The sequence below is a fragment of the Triturus cristatus genome, chromosome 11 (assembly GCF_964204655.1).
Source record: "Triturus cristatus chromosome 11, aTriCri1.1, whole genome shotgun sequence".
In the NCBI taxonomy this organism is placed as follows: Eukaryota; Metazoa; Chordata; class Amphibia; order Caudata; family Salamandridae; genus Triturus; species Triturus cristatus.
The window spans coordinates 1,182,314,919-1,182,330,455 of NC_140594.1; the positions used below are offsets into that span (position 1 = coordinate 1,182,314,919).

The window sequence follows — 15,537 nt, forward strand, 5'->3', positions numbered from 1 at the left end:
GTGGCAGTGTGGTTTTCAATTCTTCTCTTGGTTCTGGTACATGATTCCACCCGTTTTTCTGTCACGTTGGACTTATTTTATAGTTCAACAGGGTGCAGTTTTCACCTTTCTTAATATATTTTTTTCTTCACAGTCTATCCTTATATTCTTATGAATGGCTTGATCTTTCCTACCTCTTTTCTACCATTTGTTATTTCTATCCTTCATTTGCTCCGTTAATGGGGATGAGGCATGCTATGTCTTTTGCTCTTAATTAATGCAATGTATTTTCTTTTATGAATTATTGCATGTCTTTTTCATTTAGATGCATTGTTAGCAATTTTACCCCTATGTTGATTCATATTGTTACTGTACTTACAAAATTCTTTTGTTTCTGTTAAAAGGGGGAAGGTGATGTAGTAGACTAGTATTGTAGGTCTTGCTGCTCAGCCAGAGTGGAATGTTGGTGCGTGGTTAGAATGGAGTGTTGGAATGCCTGAGTGGGAGAATCAGTTGAGGACGGGCTGAGCAGCAAGTGGGCTGCTCCTGGTGGGGTCCCCCCTTGATACTTATCTTCTTATTAATAAAGCATTCTTCATATGCTACACCTCGGCTACTTCCAATTATTTCATCTTATTTCAAAATAGAAGGCAGACTGGGGAAACAATACAATTTTGGAGGGTGGAAATTGCTAGCAAAATGACAGAAGCCAAAGCCTGCATGTCCGTGCACTTTCAAGCCTGCAGCTCAAATCCACTGCCCTTTAGTACAACGCATTGCTCCTTGCATGATTTTTCAGGATTATTCAGTAGCTTTGTTCAGCTTGCAACCTGGCAGTGTCCATGTTGCACCAGTGCCTGCAATAAGGGAACTTAGATGCAGAGATGAGCACCTGTTTGATAGGCTTCAGTTCCTCGTTATTTTCTGCCCTCCACCCCATATTGATTTCCTCACACTTGCTTTATATAAATTATAACACCTAATGTCTTTGTTTTACTTTTTAGTTACTGATCGAACTCTGGTCGTTAGCTAGAAAGGACAAGCATTGGCATAGCCAATAGGTCTCGCCTTATAAGTGTTTAGCCATGCAACAGTTGATGTTTTTGCACTAAGAATATTGTACTGCATAAATACTTATAAGGTCCCAAACGCGAGGCCTATTGGCTATGCCAATGCTTGTTTTAAACTATCCAAACAGGTGGCTTTTGCGTGAAAGCATATTAAACATTGTATTCTACAAAACCCGTAGGTGCTGAAGTGCTTATAATTCACGCCGCCTTAAGTGTCCTTAATCATGTGCAGAGTCGTGGACAGAGAGGATCCTTGGCTACTGAGACCTTGCTACCCGTTCCAAGATGGCGGAGGCGCGGGCGCCATATCTTTCCGTGTGATACCGACGCTGCGGGTACGGGCGGAAGTTGTCGCTGTCTCGCGCGTTGCTATGGTGACCGGTCCAGGGGAGCGGACGCGGACATGTTGAAAAGTTGAGCTTGAGCCGTAAGGACGGGATCTACCATGGGAGAGGTGGAGGTCCCGAGCACCGCGCTGGAGAACTCCTACTCCATCCGGCCCAACTACCATCATAAGTGAGAGGCCCGGGGGTGGGCTCGGGTGCCGCGGCTGAGCTAGAGCCCTGTGCTGGGCTCGTGGGACCGGGACAGGGACAGGTGGTGGGTAGGACTCTGAGAGGAGAGGTTATGCATGACAAAAGAACCCTGAGGGGAGAGGGCTATTCATGCCAGAAGGACCCTGAGGGGAGAGGGCATGCATGACAAAAGAACCTTGAGGGGTGAGGGCTATTCATGCCAGAAGGACCCTGAGGGGAGAGGGCATGCATGCCAGAAGGGCCCTGAGGGGAGAGGGCACACATGCCAAAAGGACCCTGAGCAGAGAGGGCATACATGCCCAAAATGACTCGGAGTGGACAGGGCATGCCTGCCAAAATTGTGGGAGATTTAGAAAAAAAAATCGGGGGGGGGGGGGTTAATTTCTTCTTTGACATACATTGTAGCGTGGGCGTTTTTTGGTGGGATACTGCTAAAAGAAAGCCATTTTGGGCTTAAAAAACGGGAGTCTCCCGCCTCAATCGGCTCTGTTGGCAAGTAGGAAGGAGATTGTGACATGTCCTTCAAGAAGGGCTCTGTATAGGGAGGGTGGGCAGGCGGAAGTGCTTCAGTTTACCAGCACGGGGCATGGAGCGAGGAAGAGTAGGTCACGGCCCTGCATGTCATAGGTTGAGTGGCTAGGATAGGACTCTAACTGGAACTCGTCCCGAAGGTATTGGAGCGTTTACATGAGCACCAGTAACATTGCAGGTCACATTGTATGCATACATGCCAAACTTTTAGAAGAAGAAAGTGGGAGATTTAAAAAATAATAATCAGGAGAATGTATTTCTCCCATTTACTTTTACTGAGACCTGAATCTGGCCTATTGTCATGTATGTGACTTAAAAGTGTGCTGCTGCAGGATCGGATATCAGAAATGCAAATGTATGTTTTTTTTTCCTTACCTGTCAGGAGCTTGGAGAAAGTGCTATAGCAGGAAGAGAGCGTTTGGCAAAAATGTTGCACACTAGCCTGTAGGATTAGGTTATTGGCAGTGCATACTCTGAGTTACACAAGACCAGTCCCTGTTGGCTGAAGCCGGCTGAGGAATCAGGAGAGGGGAGACTAACCTTGAAATCGGCATTCTTCTGCCTGAATCGGGAGGGCTGGCAAACATGTTGTAGGGGGTAATCCGAAAGTGGGCAGTTTCCTATATACTGGGGCAGGATGTGGCCTCTGTATTTTGTAAATGGGGGCCCTGTATGTGAAGTGAAGCCCAGAAACTTTTGCTTCCATATAAGGACAACAGGGCATTACCTGCTAGCATGTCTAGTTGTCTTTACTCGCAGTTCCGATTTCTTTGTATGTTTGCCCGCACGTCTACATTAAGAATACACAGTAACACATCAGAGTGTGCTGTAGTTTCTTTATTCGTGTAAGTCCAAAACAGCCAACTCCCCTCCAGGAGAAGAGATGTTGATATGCGCAGCGAAGGGGCCAACTGACAGTTAAGTGCATGTTCTCATAACTTCATGTAACACAATACCACTCTGGTAGGGGCTGCCCGAATAAATGGAACAAACTATGGGGCAGTTGGAATTAATACAGGGGAGGCTTGTGTGAGCCCTTGGCTGACGCTGTAGATTGATGTAATTAACACTAAAATGCTGTCTTGTGAAACTTCCATGCCACGGTTTATTAGGAGCATTGTTTATTTATTTGGTCCCTATCCGGAGCTGTGGCGGTCTATTTTGTTGTTTTGATACCTGATCTGCGACAAATATGACGTCACTGGTGTTGATTTTGTAGGATTGTTTAATAAAAAGATTTTAAAAAAACATGTAACACTCAAAGAATAATGACATTACACATACCTTGCAAGAGAAAGGACAAACCAGATATAACATGCCTCCCTCTTTAAAGGGGACACTGCAGAATACAAGCCATTTCCTCCAGACACAGGACGAAAATCACACACAACATGTAACACATGTCCTTTGTCTAAGACCACAAAAACAGAAAGCTCATTTGAATCTTCTCACATATTTAAAGCATCACATAATTAAAAGAAGACAACCTTGCTTCCTGTACTCTTCAATTTCAGTAAGGACAGAGCAATGTGTAGTATAGTGCGTTATGGGTAAGTCAGTTCCATTAGTAGTACCAGAACCTTGCTATTGTAAATGTTGCAGAATGTTCCAGAATTGTATGCTGTAGTAGTATGTGTTGTAATCTGGTCCTTTTCCCGTTGTTCCTTTCCCCCCCCCCCCCCTCTCCCTCCCCTAATGGGCTCGCCCAGGCTTAGAATGTTGGAGCTGAAGCTCCGCTTAGAATGTTGAGACCACTGTGAGAGGCTGGAGGATCCTATCGAATAAACTACAACCTCTATCTATTACTGCATTCTTGAGGTTATTTACTACATTTATTTGGCGACGATACAACTCACCGTACTGGGGACGGTCCGGATCCTTCCCCCAGTATTCTGCTGCCTCTCATCGGACTTTCCTGCTGGTTGTCGCCCCTCTGCATCCCGTTCTACCTCACTGGCCGCCTCGTGAGGGATTTGTATGCGGTATACACCTTCGACGCTGCGGACCCCGTGTTGGAGAGTTTCACTGTGAGACGCCTGCGCTGGTTTCCTCGAGTCCCGTCAGCTGTGGTGATCGATTTCCTGTTTTCTGCCGCTCCAGTTTGGGACGCCTCCCCAGCTTCCCTCCCGATGAACCATACTACGGTGGTATGAGGTGATCGGCGCTGACCTGGCATTTATTGCGCTACTGTTGGTGTTCGGCTGGTATCCAGAGCAAGCTGCTGTTGGTCCCCGCTTTCAGCGCCACGTCGTGAGAGAAGCTGTGTGCCAATTACGCGTGAGCTGCCTTTCCTCAGCGATGAGGTCTCCTTCTGATTTCCTGTCTCGTCAGTGTAGCGTCCTTCGTTCCTCCTAGTGCCGGTGTCTCCGCCCTCCTCTGACTGAACTCCCCAGAGGCCGCTCCGTGGAAAGACACTGCTCTTTATTTTCTTCAGGACTGCTCCCCCTGCTGGAAAAGATTAACTCTTTTTTTCTAGTTTTTCAAGATCTTCTAGCCTGCCTCGTTTTCGCTGACAGGCTCAGCACACGCAAGTTTCTGTTTCTTCTGCATTGGGTTTTCTCCTTGGGTCCTTTCCTATTACACTTTGGGGTGTACAACTGGTTTTGTAACTTATTCCCTTATTCCTTATTGTCATCCAGTACCAGTCTACCACCCGTTTCTTTCGTTTCCTCACCTCATTTTTCCCCTCTTCTCTTTCTTTAGTCCCTTTCTCCCCTCTTCTACTTTTCTCTTCCTCTCTGATCTTCATAATGTCTGCATTTGCCATGTCCCAACCCCCTCCATTCCTGGATGAGAGCGGGGATCCTACTATTCCCTGGAAAAAATGGGTAAACCTGTTTGAGTCCTACCTTATTGCCATTGGGGGGGACAGGTTTTCTGCAGTGCGTAAACAACATGTCCTACTACACAATCTGGGAAAGCATGGGAGGGATATCTTTGATGATTTGCCTGATGCTATTGTTGAAAATGCTAATGAGGGAGTGGGGGGCGAGGGAGATATCCAACATGATGTATATCAGTTAACATTGTTGAAATTGGAAGCTCAATTCGGAGATAAAATTAATATTGTGTTGGAACGCCACAAATTTTTTATGCGTGTTCAGGGAAAGAACGAAAAGGTGATAAATTACATTGCTGTTCTGAGGGGTTTAGCCTCTACGTGTGAGTTTGGTGTATTAACGGAGTCACTAATTAGAGATCAGCTTGTAAGGTGTACCAGTAACAAGAAGATCCAAGAAAGACTTCTTGCAGAAGCCCCTGATTTAAAACGTGCTATTGATATTGCTAAAAGCATAGAGCATACAGCTTATTGCATGAATGAAATGAAGGAAGCCGTGGAGGTAAAACAAGTTGCGGAGAGCAGTGTACACAAGATCTCCGTTAAAGACCACAAACACAAACCTTCATCTTCCAGTACTGAAGTACATACTGCATCGGGTAACAAGTTGAAATGTTACAGATGCGGAAATCCCAATCATCTAGCAAACAGCGTTAGCTGTCCTGCAAGGGGTGTTATATGCAGCAAGTGCAAGAAAAGAGGCCACTTCTCCAAACTATGCCACAATGCGAAAAACAGTGTCACCCACATGATAGCCAGTGAGCAGGAACAACAACTACCTAGCGAGGATATAGTGTTCCAAGTTTCCAATGGTTCAGAAAGCAACGGCATTTCCTACCCCAAATGTGAAATATTTCTGGACAACGTCAAGTATGAGGTCTACGCTGATTCCTGTTCCCCATATACACTCGTCAATGAAGCCACGTTTCGGGCTAAGTCGGGAACAGGAGTGTATAGTCTGTTAGCTCCAGACATCAAACCAGGGGGTTATAATCAGGATCCTATACCACTGGTAGGAATGCGTCTCATGAACATCAATTTTAAGGACAGATCAACTGTGGGGAAGGTCTACATCACAAAGAATGGTTCCAACCTACTAGGGTGGAAACACCAAAAGGATTTAGGAATCAAACTGGACCCCAACGCGACGGAACCGGTGTACCTGATCGACAGGGCCAGTGTGGGAATGGAAGTCTGCAATCGTTTCCCAGAGGTGTTTACGGACAAGCTCGGACTCCTGAAAGGCTTCCTCCACAAAATCAAACTTAAAGCCAATGCTAGACCCATCATCCACAAACCTAGGTCTATCCCGCTGTTGACGAGGGAACCGCTTAAGAAGGAGCTGGACAGGTTGGAAGAGTGTAAGATCATCGAGAGGATTGAGAGCTCTGAATGGTTGGCGCCCATTGTGGTAGCAGCCAAAGGGGGTAACAAGGGGATCCGTCTGTGCGTTGACCTCAGGGACTTGAACTCTAACATTTGGGTTGACCGACATCCCCTCCCCAACATCAACGAAATGCTGTCCGCCATCCATGGAGCCAAGGTCTTTACTGTCCTAGACCTATCTTCGGCGTACCACCAAGTCGCTCTCCACCCGGATTCGAAGCCCCTCACTTCATTCATAACCCCGCATGGAGCTTATCAGTTTTCCAGATTACCTTTTGGCCTGGCATCGGTGGCAGCGGTGTTTCAACGCGTCATGCAACACATACTACAAGGTTTGGGAAAAGTTCTCTGTTTCCAGGACGACATCTTGATTCACGGTGCGTCAGTTGAAGAACACAATAAAACTCTGGAAGCAGTGTTGACCAGACTCAGTAGGGCAGGTTTCACCACTCAGAAGGACAAATGTAAAATTGGGGTGGAATCTGTAGTTTATCTAGGTCACACCATCTCGAGTGAGGGAATCAAACCCAAATCCAGTCTGGTGGACTCTGTAAAACTAGCCCCTGCACCCACCAACAAGGATGAACTCAAATCATTCCTGGGGTTGGCGGAATACATGTCAAAGTTCGTCAAAAACTTTGCAGATCAGGTGCGTCCCCTCAGAGAGTTACTGAAGAAGGGGGTTGAATTCGAGTGGAAACAAGATCACCAATCAGCTTTCCAACTCATCAAGGAGGCCATTGGTGATGCACCCATTCTGAGTGCCTTCAATCCTAATGCAAAAACTACTCTCACCACTGATGCTAGCGCGAAGGGTTTGGGAGCTTCACTAACGCAGAGGTCTAACGGTCAAGAGAGTGTAATCGCCTTTGCTTCCAGAACGTTGAGAGACGCAGAATTGAACTACTCGACAATAGAAAAAGAAGCTTTGGCATGCTACTGGGCCATAAACCACTTTAAGTATTTCTTATGGGGCATCCCGTTTGTGTTGAGAACGGACCACAAACCTTTACTACCGTTATTCTCCACTAAACGCTTGGAAAATACCACTCCCCGTATCTCTAAATGGGTGCTGAGTCTACAAGGGTTCAACTACACCATGATATATGTCCCAGGAAGTGAGAATAGGGTAGCGGACTGTCTTTCCAGACTACCAATGACCAATGGGAACCCGATGCAAAACCCACCGGAGGAGACAATTCTGTTGTTTGAAATTCCTGCAATCAATCGAGAGGAGTGGGAGAAATCCATAAGTGATGACAGAGATTTCGCTACACTCAGGAATTGGATAAGCAAAGGTTGGCCTGCTAACAAACAGGAGGTGCCGGAATCTATGCGCCGTTTTTGGCCAGTACAAGATGAATTATCTATTGTTGATAACCAAATTTGTAGAGGAAGCAAGATCATTCCTCCGAAAAACATGTATGAAAGAGTAGTACAGATTGCCCACGAGGGCCACCCAGGGAGGAGCAAGACGAAAAGCAAAATCAGACAACACTATTGGTTTCCCGGAATGGATTCACTAGTGGAGGATCAAGTAAAGAACTGTGCAGCCTGTGGTTGTTGTGACAAAACCAAAGTTGTTCGCAAAGCACCGTTAAGCCCGGTGGAAGTCCCCACCGTACCATGGGAAAAGTTGGGTTTGGACATAATTGGTCCCCTAAACCTACTGAACCAATCTCAGAGGTTCATGTTTGTCCTCATAGATTACCACTCTCATTGGATTGTAACGAGAATGGTTTCTTCCATAACCACCGCGGCACTATTGAGTTTTTTGAGAGACGTCTTTTCCATGGAGGGTATACCAGGCGTCATAATAACGGACAACGGAGTTCAATTCGTATCAGAGGAGATGAAGCAGTTCATGTCCATGCTGTCCATCTCACACATCAAGGCCCCACTCTACTGTCCCAAAGCCAATGGACTGGTGGAAAGGGCAAACAGGATGTTAAAGGACACCATCCAGCTTGCTTTGAGCACCCAGGTTCCGGTGGAGGAAGCCATTAGGAAAATGCTGTGGTCATACCATACTTCGCCCAATGCTGTCTCTGGAGTGTCACCGTTTGTTTCTCTCAAAGGCAGGAATCCTGGTTCCAAACTCACCCCTAACTGGCTAAACGGAGGAACTCCGGTGTGGGTGGACAGAGATGTGGTGCTGGAGAAAACTCACAAACATCAACAAGAGTACAAGCGCAGGTACGACAGTCGTTGGGGATCTTCACAGAAAAAATGGAATGAAGGCCAGTGGGTGGTGGTTAAGAGGCCGTCCCTGTCTAAATCCAAGACTTCCTCATTTACCAAACCACTGAGAATAACTCGGGTTAACAACAACACAGTTGTGCTGGAAGACGGAGGCATGTGGAGTATGGACAACATAGCTAGTTGTCCAAGCACTACAGGGGTCAAACCCATGTATGAGAATGAGCGTAGTCCTGTAATGCCCATGAGTGGGGAACCCAAAGTGACAAGGGTGCGTAAACCTCCAACTTGGCAATCGGACTACAAAATGGGACCTTAATTTCCCTGTCCCACTCTCATGCCTTTTGAGGTAGTAGCCTTCAGCTGTAAGGAACTGTTGTAGGTTTACATTGTTCCTGGTGCATTATTCTCTAACTGAAACTGTAAAATGTAACTCTTATTTTTGGCTTGTGGGCTAAGGGGAAGTGTTCCTCTCATATGTTAACTCATGTTTAATTTTCTCTGTTCACAGGGAGATGTGTTGTAATCTGGTCCTTTTCCCGTTGTTCCTTCCCCCCCCCCCCCTCTCCCTCCCCTAATGGGCTCGCCCAGGCTTAGAATGTTGGAGCTGAAGCTCCGCTTAGAATGTTGAGACCACTGTGAGAGGCTGGAGGATCCTATCGAATAAACTACAACCTCTATCTATTACTGCATTCTTGAGGTTATTTACTACAGTATTCCCTTGGGTCATTCTTTGCTTGTACCTTGTTCGTGTTGGATGTCCCTTGATGCAGGGGTTTGGAATAAAGGACCTACAAACCTGATACAGACTGCATGTCTTCAGTAAGATACTACATGTAATTGGCGACGAGGATGGGATTCGAACCCAAGCATTCACAGCCTCCCTGAAAGGCTCATTGTATCACCACTTTGAGACAAACTCTCAAGCAGTAAAAACAAGCTCCTGTCTTAAACTCCTCTTTCTTCATAATTTCATCCAATAGTAACGACCACGCAAGTGTTGGGACAGAAAAGTCCCCATGCATGGTAATGGGCATGCACCCCTGTCCAGAGTTCCCCAGCTCCAGCGATATCTGGCTTCTTGGTACTGCTTGTTCGTCATGAGTGAACATGGATCATGCATATGCGCCATGAGCTTGATATTGCAAGCAGGCAAGTCCTTATTCTGCGCGCTGAATGGAGACTCCATCAAGGCAACTTAATCTTAATGTTTGAAGGATGAGTGACTTCTCATTATATAGTTATGGATGGTCTTGCCCTTGTGATGGTTTTGTTGTTGAGTGTATTGTCAACTTCCTGTCAGATTTGCATGTGGTCTGAGCCAACAATGCAAATTAAGATGGTGCTAGCCATGTTTTTGTTAATGAAGATGTTATAGTATCTGAGCTATGAATAGTGTGAATATGAAAAGACCATTTTATTAACTCTTTCACATATACATCAGATAGGCCATTATATTTAACTTGTATGTTTGAAAACTCAGTGCACCTCTTGCAGGATGTTTTTGCATTGGCTGGTGATTAACTGGGCACCACGTGACACTTGCAAGCCACATTAGTGCTCCAATGAACAAGCCAACAAACCTTGCTTACAGCCAGACAAGCCACAAGAGAATCAAGATGGAAGTTTCAGCTTCTCCACTGAATCGCAGCTTCCTTTGTGGTGGTTTAGTAGATATCACTGTCCTTGCAGAATTTGGAATGAGTCTGAGTTGGTGCATAGATGTTAGTGCTGTGATAAGTAGGAATTTAGTTTGGCTTTGATCTTGCACGCATTTATAGACAGGGCTTCAGGGTTTACTAAGCGTTTTTCTAAAAGTCGGTGTTAATTTATCTTTGAGAACTCACAATACATTCCTTGTAAATCAGGCCGCGAGTCTGCTCTCGGTTGGTATAGCCTTTAGATATTTGCCCATCAGTTTTCATTTTCCAGAGCTCCAACGTAGATGTCAGAGTCCCACCCAGCTTCTCTGTAGTGTTCTTGAGTTAGAATCTGATAGGTGGGCCTCTTGTAGTAGGGCTGGCGCTCAGCTGAATGTTTTAAGTGTAGATCCTTCCTAATATTACTTCACATGTCAACACATTGCAGAAGATATTACTGTGCAGAGACTCTTGATATAGGGTGATATGGTTTATTGTACCAGGTTGAGTTGGTGCATCTCAATAGGAGTTGTTAGCTTGTGCCTTGACTTTCGCTTCCAGGAAGGGTGCTGGGTATGATCTGTGTGATGCTGAGTTTTCCAGGTCTACTCGTGTGTTATTATTGCTCCTTCTGAGAGTGGTCCTTGCAGCTACATATTGAAGAAGATCTTCATCTTCCACAGCATCTGAGGAGGGGTCATGTAAAGCAGCTTGTACCGCACAGCCATCTTAAATCTCCACAAAATTAGAACATCTCAGGCACAATGGTTGCTTGTATCCGGACTGTTAATTTCCTCAGTATTATCACTTTCGAAGTTTATGAAACAGTTTAGGCAACAATGACATGTCTTGTGTTGGATTGAAATATTTACCTCTTCCTTTCCATGGCTTTTCGTTTGCAAAATGGTAGACAGTTAAAAAAGAGCCCTTGCACCAAGTGTGTCATGGAAAACAAGGGGGGGGATATGTATGTTTTGTCAATGGTGGATCATGGAGGTTCTAGGTTGATAGGATTTGTTTTTCTTTTCCCCTATTAGGTTCAAAACAAGTACTGTGAAAGAAATACTTCGTACCATGCTCAAGGCAGAGTTATCCAACAAACTTTATGACCCTACAGAAGTTCCGGATATGACAATATCTCTATCTGAAAATATTAAAAATAAACTGAAAGGTAATCGTTCTTTACTTCAGAGGGCATTATTCACAGGCTTTCTTTGACTGGTATCTATCATGCTTACCGTTGTTTGGTGTGGTTAATCTGAAGTGAAAGATAATCACAGAATCGAGACTTTCCGCTGTTTTCAAAAATAATTTCTGCCTCAAGGTCTTTTAAAAAATATATTTCCATGCACATTTGATCTAGCACCGAGCATGTATGTCTGTGCTGTTGATTTAGGCCTCTCTCCATACTACGCTGTGTAACTCTGTACACCCAAAGTCAATGACCATCTGCAGCCTCTAATAACCAGGTTTAATGGTAGTCTTTGCTGGGCTTCTGCACTTAACAAAACCACTTTCTGAGGCAAGTTTCATATTACTACATTGCAGTGTATATTTGAGAATATTAATCGTGTTTGGAACTGAAAACAATACTGTGAATAGCACTTAACTGCTAAAAAAACAGCTTTTTGTAACCACAGTTTTAAATTTTTTTTTTAAGAGTTAGCCCACTTTCCTAATTTTTGTGGTTTCAACCTACTTGGTGGAAATTAATGCAAAACTCATGGGTGTTCCCAGAAAGCTATACATTTTTGAAAATTAGACCACATTCTCGATTCAGCAAGGGGTCATTTGTATAGATCCCTCAAGGCTTTCACAAAAAACTGTGGATATAAAATAATGAAAATTAGTAGAAACATTCTGCCATTTGTGACTACATTTTCATCTATAACTTATTGTCGCAATGGCAGGTTTACAAAAGCAATATACTGTTATGTCCACTAGACCCTTCTGTCCACAGGGATATATAGGATTTATAGGTTCTACAAGAATCTGAGGGACCCAGAGCCAACACCAGGGGCTCCTTACAATGGCTTTTCATTCTGTACTGACTATTCAGCAATTTATATGGTTAAATAAAAGGAATGCAAGATGGGTAGAATTCCTTTGTATTTTGAGTTTAGGAACAGTGGTTATTTGTACACGTCTGAATTTGGGGTTGCCTTTACAATCCTGTGATTTAGAGGTGTTTTTGCAGAAGGGTTTCTTTCTTTCTCACTACCTTACATTAGGAAGCCACAAATTCAAAGAAATCCAATGTGTAATAACAAGCATTCTACTAATCTGTGTTCCTTCATGTTGCCTGATGAAAACGGTACTCCACTTGTGTGGCTAAGCCTAGCGCCTGCAACAAAAATGCCCAAAAACTCAACCAGGAAACTTCCCTTCAGATTCCACACTTTTTTTTTACAGTATGGGTAGCTGTGAATTTTGGGCTGTAGCTCATCCAGCACCCAGGGAAACCTACCAAATCCATACGTTTCTGCAAAGTAGCCACATGGAGGAGTCCAGGGTGGTATGACTTTTGTGACCCTCTCTAGGTTTTCTTACCTAGAATCCTTGCAAATCTCAAAGTTTGGCTAAAAACACTGATTTTCCTTACATTTCTGTGTAGCAATCTTCTGGTATATGCGGGAAGCCACACATTTTCTACTACCCAGCATTTCCCCAAGTCTCCTAATAAAACCAGTACCTTTCTTGTGTGGCTGGGCCTAGTGCCCACTGCAGGAAAGGACCCAAAACACATCATTGACACCCATGTGAGAACTCCCATGGACCCTGGTTTGATCAGTTCCTGTAGCGTGCACTAGGCCTAGCCACATGAGTGGGCTCGTGCTTTCATTGAGACAAGTGGGAGAATATTGGGTAGTCAACATTTTGTGGATCTATGCAGATTCTGGAACTTTATACCACAAAAAAGGAAAATTTGCTGTTTTAGGCAAAGTTTGACATTTACACACTATTATGGGAACGAAAACCTCAAAGGATCCACACGAGGGGACTCCCAGGGGTGTCTAGTTTTCAGAAATGTCTACGTCTGGTAGGTTTCCCTGGGTGGTGGGCAAGACCAGGCCCAAAAAACACAGTTTCCACTTATGTTGATGTTGCCACATTGAGTTTTGGATCCCTTTCTCTCACAGGCATTAGACCCATCCAAACAGGACAAGTACCATTTTTATCTGCAGACATTTGGAAAAGCAGAGTGGTTGGAAAGGTGTGGCTTTCCACAGATTCCCGTACTTTCACTCACATAAATTTGATTAAAATGTGTGTTTGTTTTTTAGCCAGTGTTTGAGGTTTGCAATGGTTTCTGGGTAACAAAACCTAACGGGATCCACACGAGGCAAACTACTCTGGAGTCCCTTGGTCTCTAGTTTACATGAAAATGTCCAGTGAAGTTAGTTTTTCCCTAGAGACATTGTACACCCTGGCAGTGAAATTCAGGAAATACAAATATTACTGCACAGCCATTGACTACTCAAGTACTCACACATACTGGTTGGGTTTGACACGAGGGTGAGTGGAAAGTTAAATATGTAAATTTTATTAATAAATAATTTCACGAAAATGAAGATTCAGAAATCACTCAATAAGACAATTGAAATGTCAGAATACTGAACCTGTGACTCGCACCTTGTGAGCTGTAAAGACACCGCAACCGCTTTACAGGCTATGTGTCGCGCACCGAAAAATATTCATTTCCAGCCACGTGATCAACATATTACAATTACATCAACAAACTGCACCATTCAAGAGCTCTTCACCTTCATATGCACTCAGGATTGACCCACCAGTCACGCCACCAATCCCCCAGACATCAACCAACTTACAAACACACCAGCAGCAAGACACTACACATACTGCTAGCCAGCCACCACTACACACATCGTCAGTCGACTGCCACTACACCAAACACACATGCCACCAGTGAACCGCCACCACACACATCGCCAGCTACACACCAGTCTACAAACATCACCAACCAAATGCCAGTCCACACACAGCACAATCCAATCACCAGTCCACATCACTGCCAGCCAAACGCTACTCACACATCCCGAAGAAGGTCCACGCCACACATTGCTAAAACTCCCAGAATGAACAGATCACACACACACAAAGCACATGCAGAAAAAAAATAAAACCTTCAACTACAAACTGCACGTTTTTGTTTTCTTTAAATTTAAAATAAACCATCTATAGGTAGAAGATGATTTTTCATCTATGTCTAAAGACGTAACTGAACACATCAGAGTCTTACGTGTGGGACTGCTGGCCCTCAAATACTGTTCTGCATACAAATTGATCAGCTCAACAATATTATCCAAAAACACAGCGAGTATGGCATCTACTGAAATCTTCATCCCCAGCTCAGTTAAGACTTGAGGTTGGCCTCATAGACCATCGTGAGGTTGGGGCCGGTGCCTTCATTAAGTGTGCAATAAGTGGCATAACTCGAGGAAAGGAAGCTTGGAGGCTAAGCTGTGGCAAGAAATATCGTCCAGCCAAGTGGGGCAAAAACACAGACGCTATCTAGAACACTCACTGCAAATGCTTGATGCAAACGAATACTGGGGAACCATCCCACCCCAGCAGACTCTAAAAACATATATCAAAAAAGGAGTCCGACTCTGGTCTTTTCACTCAGACAGGGCACGACTGGCAATAAGAAAACATGCCTGGACGGTCCTATGGGGGTTCAAGCCCGCTGTAGTGGCACCATATCTATCAAGCACTTATGTAGTACTATGGAAAAAAAGATTCTGGGCCCTGAGGATGGGTGAATGGCCTTTCCTGCATCATCTACCGGGCAGCGCCGTTCATGTGTCTATACCGAGTGCAGGGGGTTGCGGGTGCGCCTCTGAGTCGATTGAGCATGTGGTATGTGTCTGTCCCGCCTTACTTACCGACAGAAGGATGCTGCTACGGGGCAAATGGAACAAACTTAGTGTCCGATCCTATCGTCAAGCCATCATCGCAGCCATGAATCCGGAAAACACGATGGTTAACATCCGGGTTACCAAGTTTGGCTCAAAAGCGGAAATATTTTTAACACCGCATGAGTGCCTGTTATCCCATCACCGTTTTTTTCCTTCCTGGGGATACTTGAGACCATACTGGATAGCCGGACTCTTAGGGACTGGTGCTAAGTCTGCTACTTTTTTTAAAAGTGTTTTTAATCGAACCACACCCTTTTAAATAATAAAGTGTTTGTACCTCCCGGCACATGTCCTTTTTCAGATAAGTATGTCATTGGAAAATCATGTAAACTTAAATCCAGGATTCTCTGGCCCAATGTAATTTTTTTAATATCATAGTTTTTAACTATTGTATTAGCGGCTCCTCTTTTATTTTTA

The 15,537-nt window shown here is 44.6% G+C and overlaps 1 protein-coding gene across 1 annotated transcript in view; it reads left to right on the forward strand.

Moving 5' to 3' along the window:
• Positions 1-1,377: 1,377 nt before the first annotated feature.
• Positions 1,378-15,537, forward strand: part of DYNLT2B (dynein light chain Tctex-type 2B) — a 37,001-nt gene continuing 22,841 nt past the window's right edge. Inside the window, exons 1-2 of the mRNA XM_085635917.1 lie at positions 1,378-1,565; positions 11,218-11,351. Coding sequence (XP_085492043.1) covers positions 1,495-1,565; positions 11,218-11,351 — 205 coding nt within the window. The 5' untranslated portion in view covers positions 1,378-1,494. The remainder of the gene's footprint in view (positions 1,566-11,217; positions 11,352-15,537) is intronic.